We start from the raw sequence: 17,398 nt of genomic DNA on the forward strand, positions 1-17,398 counted from the left end.
ATATAACATCATTAAACCAAACCTTTAAACTTATAAAAAAAATAATAAATCAACTATCATTCTACAATTCAACCAAATAGTTTGTCAGAGTGCACCCACATGTAAGAAAATAAAAAGTTGAGAAATGAATATAACATCGTTGAACCAAACCTTTAATCTTAAACTTTTGGGTTAAATGGCATTCTCAACCCAAAAAAAATTACTGTAGAGAGGGAAAATTCCCGACCTATCACAAGCTAACACTTCACATTACCAAGTCCACAAAATACAACCAATTACAAAGCACCACGTACTGCTACTAGGTTTTGCTATCACTATTCAGATGCCAACAGAAATTTGCCAAGTGTCATGCAAAAACCATTCACGCATCAACGCACGTGTAAGCGATGACACGAGCAGTTTCGTACGTGTAAGCGATGACACAAGCAGCCTCGCACGTGTAAGCGATGACACAAGCAGTTCAGCACGTGTAAGCGATGACATAAGCAGACCAATCAGGCTGTGACATGTGTCACCAATCAAACTCCGCCACGTGTTGCTCACCCACCTCCAAACTCCTATAAATAGAAGCCTTCCTAAGACATTTAGGAGGACCAAGATTCAGAAGGACCAAGATTCATAAGTGAAAAAGCTCTGCAAGAATCAAGCTTCAAAACCTTTAAGAGCATCAAGAACTTCAACCCCAAAATCGAAGAACATTCGAAGCAAAATCATCCAAACTATCTGCCTAGATTCTAAAGTTTGCGGGAATCAAGCTCAAAGGTCCGAAAATATCAACAAATCACAAATCAGTGAAGCTCTACGGATTCAAGCCTCCAAAACCCCGAAGAACTTCCACTACAAACCTTCAAATACAAAGAACATTCGAAGAGGAATCATCCAAATCATCTTCTTAGATCTCAAAGTTCACTGGAATCAAGCTCAAAAGCCTCCAGAAACCTCAAACAACCACAAATCAGTGAAACTCCACGGATTCAAGCCTCTAAAGCCTAGAAGAACTTCCACCACAAACCTTCGAAGACAAAGAACACAAAGAACGTGAAGAACAAAGGATTTCCAACAAGCTCATAGCTAAAGATTCATTGTAATTCTGTTCCAAAGATCTTCGATCCATTCTTCAACCAAATTGAAGTATATTGGGTGTTCAAGTCAAAATCACATTACTACAAATCCAATCAACAAGTCTTTTAAGGAGATCGAATCAGAGGATAACTCTTTTGTAATTACAGAGAATTGTACCACACAATCATCAATACAAATTCGCATTTGCAACATTATTTTACTTGTTTGACTTATTTCAAACGAGAAATTTAGTCGCTTACAATTACATTAAAGCCTCATTATTTGGATTCTCTCCAAAGTCCAAACTATAATCTTTCGTCAAAATATGTAATGTGTGGGATTAAAGCAAGTGACAAGATATTAGTATCTCATATTTAGAGAGTTAGAGAGATTGAGGCAACATGTGAGATGTTAGAGTTTCACATTTATCTCTGTCACACGAGTTGTTTTGTTTGGCTGATCAATCTTAGGCAATGATTAGGTGAACAACTAGGTTAGACCAAGGTGATTGGTGAGATGTTAGCACTTAGCACTCGACAATTTTTAAAAAAGTAGGGTGCGGGTGCGGTGGGACTTGGCGATTAAAAAATTATTAAAAATATTTTTATTTATATTTTCTATATATTTTTACTATTAAAATATTTTAAAAAACACATTACTATGCTTTGATTCACAAAACAAAGAAAGAAGAAGGCAAGAAACACATTACTATGCCTTTGAGGTGAGAATTTCGGATTTTCTGACCAGATTCAAGGCCGATTTTGGCCTGTTTCGGCCGTTTCCGGCCTGTTTCGGCCATATCGGCCGTTTTGGTCGCCGGTCGATACGACCTGATATGGCTGATACGGCCCGATTCTAGCCTAATCAACCCAGTTCGGCGCGAATCGAAGCCGATTCAGCACGAATTGAGCCAAGTCGGAGCGAATTTGAGGAAAAAAAAAAAAACTTAGACGCGGCACCGACACGCGGGCAACCACGTCAGACGCCGTGTCCCGCGTCGGACTCGGGTGCAGCACCCTCCCAGCCGCATCCGTGCTTTCTAGACTAAAGGTCTAAGGCTCGAGTACCAAGAGAGAGAAAGAAAAGAAAGCAAATTTGATGTTTTTATAAAAATTGTGACTCACAAAATTAACTCTATTTTACGATTGAAATATTGTGTTGTTCGTTTATATGTTGATACGTGAGCCAAGAATGGGCATATATATACACAGTTGTTGTTCGTAGTCAATTTTCTATTTCCTTGATTAGTGTTTTAGAGTTAGAAACCAAGTTGCATCCTTGTTTAAATTGTTGTTTGCGGCCTGGCTGCTTGTTAATGTAGTTCTAGAGTTGTAATTTGGTGGTTAAATTTTCTCTTTCACCGATAAAAGGAAACCAGTGGTGTGGTTGGGTTTTAATTGGACTTGTCAATGGACAAAAGAAACAACTTATCAGAAAAAGGAAGTTCATTGCTAATATTCGTGCTAAAACTGAATATTTAGCAAAAAAACTCTATTTTTGCAATGTTTAAAAAAAATTTTGTTGTTTCTCAAAAAAAAAAAAAAAAAAAAAAAAATTTTGTAATAAATACACTAGCCCAATTTATCACATAAAAATCTGAACTACAACCAAAGAAAAAGAGAGAGAAGCTGATAACTAAAAACGCCTTATCGAAAATTGAGTCCAGGAACTTTTAAGAAGTTTTGCAACCTACTTTAATGACGCAATTTTGATATATATAGATTAACACTTTTCGTTGTATTGAGAAAGAAGTCGAAGGACCCTGTAATAACACAAAAAACAGAACATCAAACATGCCAAATTGTAATCAGCCCATCAAGCATTTTTTTTTTTTTCAACTAATAATAGTAACCACATATAGCGCTAAGGAAAAAATTGCAACCAAACAAACTATAGTAGAAAAATATTTGGATGGTCTGAAGCATAGAAAAGTAGTTCTGAAGTATTTTTGTAACACATATATGGCAATATCCTCCGAGGCAACCATTGGAGATGGTCTTGTGGTTTAATATCTCAAAGTTTATCTCTACTACTGTGCCTTATTAACAGCAAAGACAAAAATCCAAAGTTAATTATTCATGTTAGATTAGAATTAAAATTTCAGAAACACTAATTAGAAAAATATTTTACTTTCACCTTCCCCGGTGAAAGGGGCTGCATCACAATACGAAGTTTTACTCTATTCTAGTTAGATAAGAAATTCAAGATAACAGCCTAGCTAGAAAGCTCAAGCAAGAAGTAGCCAAAGCGGACATTTTGTATAGGCTATTTTCCTTCTTCTTCTTTTTTAATTATTTTTTATTTTATTTTTCAGTAAAGAAAGGATGAATTTGTGGAGTACTTACCGTGTGTATGTAGTGTGCTTTAAGGGTTGTCAATGGGCCGGCCGGCCCATTTTTTACTTGGCCCATGGGCACAATAGGCTAGGCATAACAAGCTATCGACTAATTAACGGGCCGGGTCAGGCTAAGTCGAAAGACAAAACCCCGGTCCATGACCTTGCCCATGAGCAATGCCCATTTTATCTTTAGCAAGTTGGGCTATCGGGTTGGGTCTAATGAGTTACTCATGGGCTTGTGTTAGCATATTATTTTATTATTTTTATAAGGAAAGAATTCATTTTTAATAAGGGAACAATCAAATTTTTTTAAATGAAAGAATTAAAGAATTTAATACCTAATTACAAATTTTTTTACCGTCAAATCTATTTAATTCTTTGTTTTGTTGACGGAAACCTATTTAATTTTTTTTATTAAGGCTTTAAATGGGTTTTTTTTTTATTATCTTAAATAAAAAAATGTCAAATGGTTAGTTCAAAGTTGCTAGACCACTAGAAAAATATATATTTAGTAAATTAAGTTTAGCACAATCACTTTAAGTATCTTAGTGGTTGGCACTTGGGGGAATTCTCTTAAGAAATTCCTCTATAATGTCTCAAGATAAATCCTTTGTACACCTCCTATATATTTTTGTTATGAATTCTGAGTTATTAGATTGGGCAACGGGCTGGGCTACAAGGCTAGCCCACCAGGTGCCCATGGGCATAAAAACTAGCCCATGGCTTGACCCACTAGGTTAGTAGGCTACCCATGGGCCTTAATAACAACAGGCCAGGTGCCTATTAGCCTGGTAGGCCGCCAGGCTTCTAGGTCAAGCCATGGGCCATGGGCTATTTGGTAACCCTTAAATGCGCTGAAAATCTTGATTCCAATAACTGGGTGATGGTAGAGTGCATTTAGAGCATTCCCATCATGTGTTGGAAAATTATGCCTTTTTAATACATCAAAAAGCATACTTTATTATTTTACCACATCATTTTACAATACAGCATTCATCACACATTCTATTCTTTGATTCTAAACATTAAAATAATATATACAACACATTAAATAATATATTAACTCAAAACCCAGCCAATTTACAAACACACAACTCAGTGACAGTTGCCACCAACCAAGAACCAACAACCACCACCACAACTAAGAGCTTCCTCCACCACCCAAAATACAACTCAAAACAAACACAACCAAATACCTACAACAAATCGATTACTAAACCACCACTAACAGCAAATCAACCGCCACAAACTACAACCACAATTACCGGATCCTCCAACAAATTCTAAATCCAAAAACCTCAACAAAAGAGGAGGGGGGGGGGGGACTCAAAATCTTCAACAAAATAAAGAATAAACTCAACCCACTATAGCCACAAACACTGCCGGTGCAAAACTCACCCAACCACCGCCACAACCACTACACCACCACCAGCCCAAAACCCCAACCTAAATGAATTATTGGGTGCAAAAATCGAAGAATCTAGATCCAATTAAATTCTAAACTGTGTGTGTGTAAGTGTGATTGTTTTTAAATGTACCCGTGCATATGCACAGGATTACACACTAGTAATAATTAATAGGTAGCACTTCATATACATTAATCTCTATGTAGTTAAGCTTTAGGGATTGGATATGTTTATTTGATTGGTAATTCTTATTTAATTGAGATCTCCTGCTTCATAGGATTGGTAATTCCTTTTTTAATTTTTAAATTTTAATTTTAATTTTTTTTTTTTTTTTTTTGTGTGTGAGGACTATGCAGTGAAAATTCATAAAGTTTTCCTATTTAGCAAAACTAATATGAAACAAAACAAACTAAAAATAAATCAAAATTACAATGGGAAGATATATATTGGGTAGAATATTTATCCTTTTTTTTATAATCAAAATGGGGACTGCATTTCGATTTTTTTTGTAATGGACATTTGCACAACACAGATTTTTTTTTACTTCGATTTTTTAATTTTTTTTTTAATTTTTTTTAACTCCTGTAGAAAAGAATTGGATACAAAGATCCTTAACTCCAAACTAGCTTCTTAATCTTTTTTTTTTTTTTTTTTTGTAAAGGTTAATAATTTTCAATTATCATATTCGGAGTTACTGCATTCTTCAATTACAAAAATATCTAGTGGTGTGATGAGAATTATATACAAAAAAAATTATTTCACTCACAAACGCATAAATCTCATTCCATAAGTATTTTTGTGATTGAAAAATGTAACGACCCGAATTTTGAAAAAAGACCAACTTTTTAGGATTTTGAGCTTATTCTAGCAGCCCCTCACCCAAAAAAAAAAAAAAAAATTCCCTTTATTTTCTAAAGCACTTTTAGCAAATAAACAATTAGTAAAGCTCAAAAAAATATTTCAAGTTTCTATATATATATATATATTGAAAAAAAAAAAGCCTCATTGCATAGTTTGCAAATGCATAAACAAACAAACAAATCTCAAATTATGATAAATGAAAAATTATGACACTAAATCCAATAATAATAATAATAATAATAAAAAGCCTCATATGATGATGGCTAGTAGATTATATAAATAGATATAAATAATTAAATATAGGTTGTTATGGTCATTGAGGCAGTTAACAAGCTCAGGCCTAATACTACTATGTTTGGGCACATCATTGAGGAGATTAGGATTGTTAAGAGTTCTATAGTTATATGTAGTTTCAATCATATTAAAAGGGTGGTAGTAAGCTTGCTCACACCCCTTGTTAGAATAACAGTTTTAGTTACAGATACTAATGATGTGGATAATGCATTCTAATATGATTTTCCTTAATAAATTTATTTACTTTTTCCTCAAAAAAAATAAAATTTTGAATAGATAGATATAAATTATATATATATTATATATAAATAAATAAAATATATATAGTCTCGCACACGTGAAGGTTTGCACTACACGCAAACCGCCCAGTGTCTGTGTGACTATATATTGAGGGAGGCAGGGTAAAATTTGGGGTTTGCCTTTATGTAATGTAATTAGCTTTGTTATTGCAGTATTTTTTTTTAGACTAAAAGAATTACAGAAAAAACCCGCCTCAGATTCGGTGTTGTTGCACGAGGAGCCATGTCTTGTTCTAAAGGTCTCTAATTTTTTTTTTCTTCCTCTGTTTTCCGAAGATAATTTCACTATATGTATAATTTTTTTTTTTAGCCCTCTCACAAAAAAAAGCAATAATTTTTCGAAACCCTTTTGGTCGATTTGATAGTTTCTCCAATTTTGAATATTATCCGATTCGAATGCAAAATAAAAGACTATGTGCTGGCTGTTGCTGTTTGTGTTTGTGTTATATATATATATATATATATATATATATATATATATATGTATGTATTTGAAAAGACAAAACTTTACTGGCACGTTTTCATTATAGTATTTGATTTAGCTGTTCCTCTCCTCTGTGCATAATGTATCACAGTAATTGATGTTTTATATGTGCTTTAGTTCTCTCTCTGTTGCAAATTTGATCTATTTTTATGCTTTAATTAGTTATTTTAGATATTGTTTGTGCTGAATTTTGTTGTTGTTTTTTTTTGGCAGGAAATAGTTCCAAACGTAAGTGTGAAAGTGTATTTTGTTGTTAATCAAACAAAGACTAGTGCTTGATCCCTCCTGGTGCCTTAGCTGCTTTTTTTTTTTTTTTTTTTTTTTTTAAATTTTATTTTATGTTTGTGATCTGTTGCTTTATATGTTGTTACCTACTTACCTTGACCCTTGTGTCTTCTCTACCTTTGTAGTTACTAGAAACGTTTTGATTATGGTTATTTTGGGTAAATTCACGACGGCCATATCGGGACGGGGACCAGGCTCAAGCACTATGTGCGCGATTATACACGAATTGTATGATGAGGTACGTTTTTTTCTTTAAAATTTGTTATGAAATGATGAATTCTTTTAGAATATGATTTGTTCTGAAAACATGCCAAATGGTAGGATCAAAGCGGTTGAAAATTTGTTAAAGTAGACTTAAAGAAAAATATGCTCTTTTTATAATTTCTCTATTCTGTTCAGTTATTGTAATTTTTTTTTCTGCTTCCTTTTTCTTTGTTCTACTCCTAATTGTGGGGCAGTTTTTTTCATAATTTTTCTTTGTTTGGTTATGCAGTGCAGAAATAGTACTTACACTGACTACTGTGATTTATACTTCAAAGGCTATGAAGAATGCCGTGATTTTAAGAGGGGTTTGTAAATCTGTTACTTTGTTTTGGTTCTTGTTGATTCTCAGAAGCTTTCTTGTTGTCTTTTAGGTGTCACTTTTGCCTCTATATATTAAAGAACAAACTGATGATTGCTTAGTGCTCTTAAGATGGGTTGGTTTTTTTAATTTTATTCAAGAAAATCTATAATCTTATTTCTTATAAACAAATTTTTTTATTTGCATGATTTACATACTAAGTCTAGAAGGAAAACAAAGAAAAGACCTTTATATTGGATTGTATTTCAAGGTGTCATAATTCAGTCTAATACAAGTTTTGATCCATCAAATAGTGAAATGCCAAGTTCAAAAACATAAATAAATAAATAATCTGTGGGGGAGGAGGATTTCCTAGGAGTTGCACGAGTTGTTTGCCTTTTTTTTTTTTGGTGGTCTATCATTCCTGATAGTTTAGATTGACCAATTTTTATGTAAACAATGGATAAAGGTTTACTTTTTATAAGGGGTTTTTTTTTTTTTGGGGGGGGGGGGGGGGGGGGGCGTTGGTTAAGTTGGTCTCATGCTTTGTTGTTCAACTTACGATAGCTAGGCTAAGATGTTAAGGGAGAATAATAGGGGGCCCCTGGATCACATCTTACTGGTGGCATGCATATTATAGCTAGAGAAGGAGGCTTACGTTATTCAAGAATAGTTTTGGAATGTAGGACTACCATATAAATGAGTGTGTGTTCGGCCCCTCCAAATGCTCCAATCTTCCAGGTTGCAGCATTGTACCTCTTGTTAAAATGTCCCTTCCAACATGCTAAATAATTCTAGCACTAATCTTGGAATAACCGAACTCATCCCACTCAAACAAAAAATAAGAGACCACAATTCCTTAGCACTCATAATAAAATGAAATCCTAAAGAACTTATAGATCTAGTGATTCACAAGGAGATTAGTGATGTACAGAGAGAACCGAACATCTAGAACTTTATCTGAATCTAAGAAATGGGAAGAAGGCATTTTTTTTTCCATGTTGAATCGAAATCCTTTGAAGTTATCCTCGAAGAGAGTCTGAGAGTGAGAGGATGTATGGGTCACGCATCATTGGACGGGGGACTAATAGCATGAATAATATGATTTTAGGTGGGGAAGGAGCCAGTGGTTAAGCTCATTGTTGGTGAAAGTAATTGCACTGCCTCTGGACTATAGTTTTATCATGTCATGCTGGGAAGTTAGGAAGGTGTTTTGTATTCAAAATAATAGAAATTCTCGGGGTGGTATATTGTGGTGATGGAGTATGGAGAATCAGCGATACAAGAAACAAAGGTTCAATGATAATACCGGAAGGTAGAGAGCCGTGCGAGTGGATAGGACTCAGGTGATCAAAGGATTGGTGGTGTTGGCACCAAAGAGTCATGCATTGACTTCCTTCACAGCAGATTCCACAGTCTTGGTTAGATATATCTAACCATATGATCTAAAGATCTAACTATTTCCCAAGCCCATAAAGTCTTAAAGTTTTTACGGCGCAAGACATCCATAATTTTCGAAGTCCAACTAAAAATAGTTCTGAGGCATCTTCCATAGTTACTATGTAACTATTTTCCTATTCTTCTGGAGTGTAGGTTTTGCAATGGGGTTGGAGCCTGTTAGATTTGAAAACATGTGGGTAAAAGCTGAAGGATTTATTGATAGGATGAGGGGGTTGTGGGAATCTTATCATTTTTAAGGCTCGCCTAGCTTTGTTTTGCCCTATAAGTTGAAGACTCTAAAGTTAGATTTGCAAAGGTGGAATGAAACGGAGTTTGGAAATGTAACAAGAAGGAAAAACACGTTGCTAGCTTGCATATAGTCATTGGATGTGATCAAGTAGGATAGACTGATCATGAAAAGATGCAATGGAAATTGGCCATCGCAGAACTTGAGAAAACTTGTTGTTTGAGGAAATAAGCTAGAGGCAAAAGTCTCAGATGCTTTGGCTAAAGGAAGGGGATAAATATACCAAGTTTTTCCAATCGCTTCATGAACTCGCATTGTAGAAGTAACACTATAGGGCAATTAGATTTGGATGGAGAGGCATTTATAAACGAAGTTGAGAATAGGATACTCTAATTCTAATTGAAAACCTAATTCTAAATGACCCTGAAATTCCAATTATTAAATTACCAAAATACTCCTAACTCTATGAAATGAAATAAAAATATTAATAAGCACAATTAACTACTAAATACTGAAAATAACTATACAATTGACTCTAAAAGCAAATAAATTATAAATTAAAATATTTTTTCTTTTCTTTTTTCCACATCAATACATTAATAAGATTGTAACTTCCTTTGAGTGCCTTCTTCCTTCTACAAGATGTGGGCACTCAACTTAGTTTAGGGACAGAGCTTGCTATAGGGCGGTTAGCTATGGATGGAGAGGTATTTAAAAACCAAGCTGAGAGTAGGATACTCTAATTCTAATTGAAAACCTAACTCTAAATGACACAAAAATCCCAATTATTAAATTTCCTTAATACCCCTAACTCTATGAAATTAAATAAAAATATTAATAAACATAATTGACTACTAATACTGAAAATAAGTATACAATTGGCTCTAAAAACAAATAAATTCTAAATTAAAATATTTTTTTTCTTTCTGCCTTCTTCCTACAACAATTTGTGGACACTCAACTTAGTTTAAGGATAGAGCTTGAAGTTGATAAATGAATCATTCCTGGTGAATTATCATTTTATGGATTCTAAAGACGTTCCACTAGAATTTTTTGTTATTGTCTAGCACAAGCCAAATGAAAGCTTAATTCAATTCTTAATTTTTTGTTCAATCATGGTTTATTAATTTTAAGAATGAGCTGTGTAGTTTAGTTTATGTAAATTAGCCCAATATAATTCAATTCTTCATTGTCACATATTAACAGCCAACAAGCTCTAGCCATTGGAATTTCTCATGGTCTGGTTTTTCACTGATATCTACTTAGCAAAACAGTTGTTCATTGATATTTATTTGATGCAGAAAACACCTAATGCGTTACCATTTGATCTTTATATAGCTGTCTAAGTTTAGTTATCTACGGTTCAACTTATCTTTTCTCATGCATCATTTCTGCAGACCCAAAACATCAACCCTTGGCTGAATTACGGAAGGGTAAGTCTGGCCTTTTTAATGCTGGTGTTTGTTTCTTTCTCCAATTGAAGCTGTCAAATCTTCTATCTTAATGTTTAATTCTCATTTATGCATTTTTATTTTCATTTTAAAATGTTTTTGTTGCATATGTGGATGGGGGCGTGCTGGTTCTTACCTTTTATTTCAGGGTGGGAGAAATCTTTCAATGATCAAGGTTTTGCCGATGTGCAGGATAATTTATAAGTCATACAATGAGGTAAACTGTGTTTATTTAAGAAACTTCTAAATATTCTGTTTCTATGATATAACTGAGTTATAAGGAATTCATAGTTTATGGCTTGAAAGGTGTGGTTTAAATTAATTCTTAATCGGAGTCATATTATAAAATTCCTGTCTATTGAGTTTTCTGATAATTTTTTTTTTTGTTTCCATTTTAAATCCGATGAATAAAGAATCGAGTTGACAGCAGTGTCAATGTTGGACACCAAATGAATTATTTATTTCTCTTCTTTGCTTCATTATTAATTGTAAATAATAACAATGGTATAGTTTGGGTATTTTTGGATGGCGTGGAACCTCACCAAGGCAGGGCTCTTTGGACCCATCCCTAGGGAGTAAACCAAGGATACACAACCCTGCCCTCCAAAACCGTGTATCTAGAGGAACTCCTAATGGGATTGAATCTACGATGTTTGGGTTTATAGCTCATCCCAAGCCTCCAACCACTAGGCTGCAACCTGACGGGTGGTATATAGTATGGGTATTGATTTGGCTAAAATATAGGATCGGAGGACAGATTGGAGAAATTCTTTTCCTTGTGGATTTAGGTTTTAATGTTGTAGAAGAAACTGAGGAATTTTTTTATAAGTTTTTTTACTTTTAGCCTCAATGGAAGGGGGAAGGGGAGATCCAAACCAGTAATTTCCGCATGAGGCATGGTCCCCAGTCAATTTTATAAATTGAAGAAATTAGGGGTTAGGCTTTGTAGAATGAAATGGAGTTTGTAAAATTTGAATTTTGATGACTATTAGACAAGGAATATATGTGGGGGCATTTAGGTTTTGATTAGGGTTGTTTGAGTAGTAACATTAACGACAGTCTGCCAAGAGTTTGGTCTATCTCAAGTAGCATCTCCTTTGCTTGTATAAGATAAAGGTGGAATCAAGAGTTTAAGATTCATTGGATGCATGTGTAATATATCAAAAAAAAAAAAAAAATAGAAATAGAGAGAGAAGTGCCAACCTTTGTAAGAGGAGTATCTGGGTGCAATGCTTGCCAATTGGGTAGGGATAAACTTTGGCCTTATATACCTATCAGGAATTTCATGCTAGCACTATTCTCAATTTCTTGCAGCATTTTATCTATCTTGCATTAACATGTTCAGTTGATAAATAATCTGATGTCTAGATTAGCTTGTTTAGTTGATAAATACTTTTTCAAATCCTTGCCATTAAATGAACATATGGGTGCAATGCTTGCCAATTGGGTAGGGATAAACTTTGGCCTTATATACCTATCAGGAATTTCATGCTAGCACTATTCTCAATTTCTTGCAGCATTTTATCTATCTTGCATTAACATGTTCAGTTGATAAATAATCTGATGTCTAGATTAGCTTGTTTAGTTGATAAATACTTTTTCAAATCCTTGCCATTAAATGAACATATGTAGGCAACTTTTCAAATCTGGCTACATCATCTTGTGTTAAAATCAATGCAGAATTATGAAATTTTGGAGTTACAAGGGCTAAAAGGGCTATCTTCACACACGCACGCAAAATTTTCAAACGGCTTAACATATAATAAATATCTTTGCAAATGTGTGTAAAAGTACCAAGAAGTTTTTTTTTTTTTTTGTTAATAGATGGAGAGAGAAGAAGAAGGAGAAGAAGTTATGGGTTTGGAAGAGAACAGAAAAAAAAATTCATGTGGAGAGAGAGCGTAAGGAGAGGGAGGGGGGGAGTAGGTAATGCCAGTTACACATCATATTTTCATCTCGTGTTGAAAAGATGAAAATTTGGCATCATGGGGGCTAGAAGAATGATCTTGATGGAGAAACTAATGTATTGAGTGGCTAACTATGCTATATATATTTTACCAAAAAAAAACTATGCTATATATATAAATATAAGGTGTGAAAGAGAAGGGGGTAGGTGATGTCACCCTTTAACTAAGTTGCATATTTGATATGTTTTTCCTTTAAAATGTGTGTTCTTATTGCACTATAGTATTCAATAAATGTGATTTTTTTTTGAGCAATTTTATGGTAAAAGATCTTGATGGAATACCTCTTGGACTATGCTCCTTAAGTCTATTTGGACTTAAGTTGAAATGATGTATCTCTGAATTCCATATTTATTTGTCAATTGCATCCTCTTCTTCAGTTGCTAATGAGAAAGGGTAATATATGTGACGCTCATGAGCTAATGAAATGTATGTTATTATTATATATCAAATTTTAATTTAATTTGTGACTTGAAGTTCCTATCAAAAAAAAAAATCACAACTTCAAGTCGGAATTGACCCTATATATTCTTTATATTTTGCTTTAAGTGAAAGGTAAATCTTTAATTTGTTTGTTAGAAAGATGAACCAAAACTCGTTTGCTTATGATTATTATACGTGGATTATTGGGACTCTCCCTTATGTCATGTGGGGATCTTTTTTTATGTGTGATTGATGAATCTTGATCAACTAATGGATGATGTTTTGTTGTTTTTGTCATCTTCAAGTTCGTTTGGTTTGTTTCCTTATAAAGAACAATATTCAATCTTGCAATTGAGAACTATAATTGTAATGAATTTGGGAAATCTGTTGTGTGCTTTTATCATTGCCTTCTTTTTATACATAATGAAAAAAAATCGACACTATGCTACAAGGCTTCATAAATTACAAAAAAGAAAACCTAGAATTAGAGACAGATAAGGTGTGGTACTTACATTTTTAGGGTTAAAAACATTATTTTTAATATGACTAATTAAAACTAAGAAACTAGAAGCAATGTAAGTTGCAAATTAGAATTTGCGTTTTCTTTTTTCCTTGAAGTGAGATTTGGAATGGTATATAGTCTAGAGTAATTATATGCTATCCCCTAAGATTGCATATTGGGATGGTTGCTACTGAGACATCTATCAAAAAGTTATTAGTTTCTTCTCAAAAAAAAAAAAAAGAAAAAAAAAAGAAAAGAAAAGAAAAAAGAAACAGTTACCATTGCTTTTGTACCAAACAAGTTAGTGTTACATATTCATGAGATTGTTCTAGTTTATAACAATTGTTTTTCTCTTTTCAATCATGCAGTGCACTAGCAAAGGTTATGATGATTGTGAGAGATACCGCGAGTACAATTGTCCCCAATTCAAATAGCCTTTTAACTGTGGTACTGTTGTTCACTACATGAATTTTAGCAGAAGATTGAAATCTATAAATTATGCCATTGCTTAGAGATTTTGTAAGCAATTATCTAGTTAGAACAATGCTTCATCTTCAGTTACTTTTTTGGTAAAAAATTTGCTTGAACGTATTTATAAATGTTTAGTCTTGCACTTCGCTGTTTAACTTACAAAATTACAATAGTTAGAATTAGGGCGTTTACATTGATGATGGTATTTGAGCAAACAGGTTATTTTACCACTCAAAAAGCCGAAAAGCATGCTTTATTAAGCATGCTTCTTTTATATATATATATATATATATATATATATATATATATATATATGTATGTTACAAAGAGTATGGTGCCAGTGATTTTTTGGGGCTTTAAATGGTTTTGCAAGTCCTAACTTTGTTTGGACTATCGCGCCATTTATTTGTTAACGTGCTTGATGTATCAATTAATTTGATTTGGGATATCTTTGTGGGTTGGTATGAGTTTTTCTAGGGTCACAGCAACAAATTCACAACACTCTAATTTGCTTATCACATCAGACAGTCATTAAAAAAATAATAATAAAATAAAATTGCATATTGTAGTGGGTTTCCATTCTCAATGCCACCGTTCTCATTAAAAATACTAAATGTTATAAATGCTAAATTTTAACATAAAATTTGTAAAAAGCACCAAAAAGCAAGTTACAACAGACATGCTAAACTTAAAAAAAATAGCAACTGAGCTACAGTGAGCTTTTATCTTCAAAAGTGCACTATAGCTTCAATCTTAAGAAAAATATTATTATTTTAATGCTTGTGGTGAAAAATGTGGTTTGTGTAGTTGTTTTATTATTATTTTAATGAGTAGTTTATATTATTTTAAATGAAATGGTAAAAAAATAGAACTTTTGATGTTATGTGTATTGTAAAATAAATTGTTAAAATTGATAAAGTAATTTTTGAGACGCTAAATGTTAAAATTTTTAAAGGTTACGATGGAAATGCTACAAGTGTTATTAATTAGTTAAATTATATAAGGCAAATTTCTTTTGTGATCCTAATATATCTTTATTGATTCGGATATTGGGCGCTAAAAAAAACAATTTCTATCGTTTTGTCTGAACCGCATTGAATATCCTATCCTAATTCGTACATATTATTTCATGACCGTCAACCACAATAGTCATTTTCTTTAGTAAACGATAAAATAAAATAAAAACGCAGGTGTTTAGTGCGGAAAAAAGTCTGTAGTCTGTTGATGCGGCTTTACTGGACTGAACTTGTACTAAAATAGCCCAACCCTCGGCTTCCGTACACCCTATATGGCAAAACGCCCATTTTATTTTTTTCTTTGGTTGTCTTTTCTGTTGCTTCCCTTTTAACGTCAACGAATGCACGAAATCCAAACTAGTTCAAAATGATTACTTTTACTTGTAGCTTGTAATATGATCAGATACGCTCTTCTTTTAATATGATATATGATTAAGGTTAATTTTTATTTTATTTTTTATGATTCAAAAGTTGAGATTATTTATAATTTTAAAAATTTTTAATCTTCAACTATCGAACGATAATTGCACGGCTCTCCATTCATTAAACTAGGGACTTATTTGGATAGAACTTATTTTGTTGAAATTGAAAACTGAAAACTGAAAACATTGTAACAAAATAATTTTTAAATATGTAAATAGTACCGTGAAACTTATTTATAATGAAAAAGTTGATAAAAAGTAGAGTTTGTGGGACCTGTAAACAGTATATTTATACACTGTTCACAAAAGACCGGTCAATAGTTGCGGCTGAAAAAAAAAAAGAAGAAAACGCAGACGCAGCACTTAAACGTGCTATCCAAACATACACTAGATGTGAAATATTGTGAAGAGGAGGAAGAAGATGTGAAACATTGTATATGTGGCATATTTTTCACATGTTTAAGTTTTTTTATTAATTAGCTAAATGCTCTAAGAATCAAGATTGGTTTGGTTCTTTTGGTCTGGGTTGTCGCCCTCGTAGTGTATATACTGTATGGTTACGTAGAAAGTGAAACTGTCTATTTTGTTTCCTTATAATTTTCTTTTTGTTAAATACAAATTTCAATTCATCAAAAAAAAAAAAAAAAAAAAAGAAACACTGTTGAAAATAAACAAAAATAACTCATCAAATCAACCTAAGAAAAATGATTGTATTTTTATTTCATTCTAAATATGAGGAGTCTATTTTACTACTAATAAATTATTTATTGATTTGAAAGAGTACAAAGTATCAACCCATTTGAAATTTTAAGTGATGTGATACTTGATACATTTTTGCATTTGTAATGTTTAATTAGAACAATCAAAATAAATTTATTTCAAATGAAGAAAATTCTTTTACATTGAGATCAAATAATGTTATATCAACCGTGTAGTGATTGTTAAGACTGGCATTTGGCTCTTTTCAACTGCCTCTTAATGAAACCATTTTCCCATCAAATATGGAAGAAACCAAATTTCAAAGTTCAAAGGTGCCTTTAGAGGTGACAATATTTTTGACATGATTCATGAATACGATACAAGTTTTTGAGAGTTAAAGTTTAGCCTTAAGGGGTTGTGTCCGACATGATAAAAAACATGTCAATTGCAAGTTAATTTGCTTAACATGCATTTGATACAATAAGATATGATTATTCATTCGTGTCGACACAAAATAACCTATTTTAACAAGACTCATTTAACCTATAGAATAATCATATATTTATTTTATTTTAGATTAATCTATTACCTTTTAGATTGTATGTTTTAAGTATTTGATGTTATTATGAACTTCTAGATTGCATGCTTTATAAGTACTTTGATGTTATATTTTGACCTTTAAAATTTTTTTTTTCTTTATAGGTATTTTGATGTTATTATTTTGTATGTAATTAGTTGTTTATTTAAATTTTAAAAAAATATTAATAAGGTCATATAGGTTGAAATGTGTCATGTTTGAAGTGGGTAAAATGAGTTGTAATTGGGTTACATAGCTTGTTTAATATTAAAAATGAATCCTTTTATAAAAGGATCAGAGAAAAATGGATTTGAACCGCTTGCAAGAATGATTTTTAAAATAAGTAATGTTGTATTTGTGTCAACTCAACACGAGATGTTTATTAACCATGTCAATTGATTGTGTCTTAATAAACATGTCATGTTTGTGCCAATTTATTTAACTAGATGCCCTTATCTCAACATAACACAATGCAAATAAGACAAGCCAACATGAATCGCAACCCCTAGGTGCTTTGTGATGGATTTTTTGTTAGGCAAGCCCTTTTGCACTTGTTATTGTGTTCATATAAATAAAGACAAACTTAAAAACCGAA

General features: G+C 32.6%; 1 protein-coding gene across 6 annotated transcripts in view; it reads left to right on the forward strand.

Moving 5' to 3' along the window:
• The window catches only part of LOC126726035 (uncharacterized), a 282,058-nt gene extending 267,814 nt beyond the window's left edge, over positions 1 to 14,244 (forward strand). For 3 of the 6 annotated variants that reach the window (XM_050431138.1, XM_050431132.1, XM_050431139.1), the window contains 5 exons: positions 7,155 to 7,267; positions 7,523 to 7,598; positions 10,676 to 10,711; positions 10,878 to 10,946; positions 13,987 to 14,209. In XM_050431138.1, coding sequence (XP_050287095.1) covers positions 7,155 to 7,267; positions 7,523 to 7,598; positions 10,676 to 10,711; positions 10,878 to 10,933 — 281 coding nt within the window. In that variant the 3' untranslated portion in view covers positions 10,934 to 10,946; positions 13,987 to 14,209. Of the gene's footprint in view, positions 1 to 7,154; positions 7,268 to 7,522; positions 7,599 to 10,675; positions 10,712 to 10,877; positions 10,947 to 13,986 lie in introns of all 6 variants that reach the window. The other 3 variants (XM_050431136.1, XM_050431134.1, XM_050431133.1) reach the window with 3 other exon arrangements.
• Positions 14,245 to 17,398: the final 3,154 nt, after the last annotated feature.

The sequence above is a fragment of the Quercus robur genome, chromosome 5 (genome assembly GCF_932294415.1).
Source record: "Quercus robur chromosome 5, dhQueRobu3.1, whole genome shotgun sequence".
NCBI lineage: Eukaryota > Viridiplantae > Streptophyta > Magnoliopsida > Fagales > Fagaceae > Quercus > Quercus robur.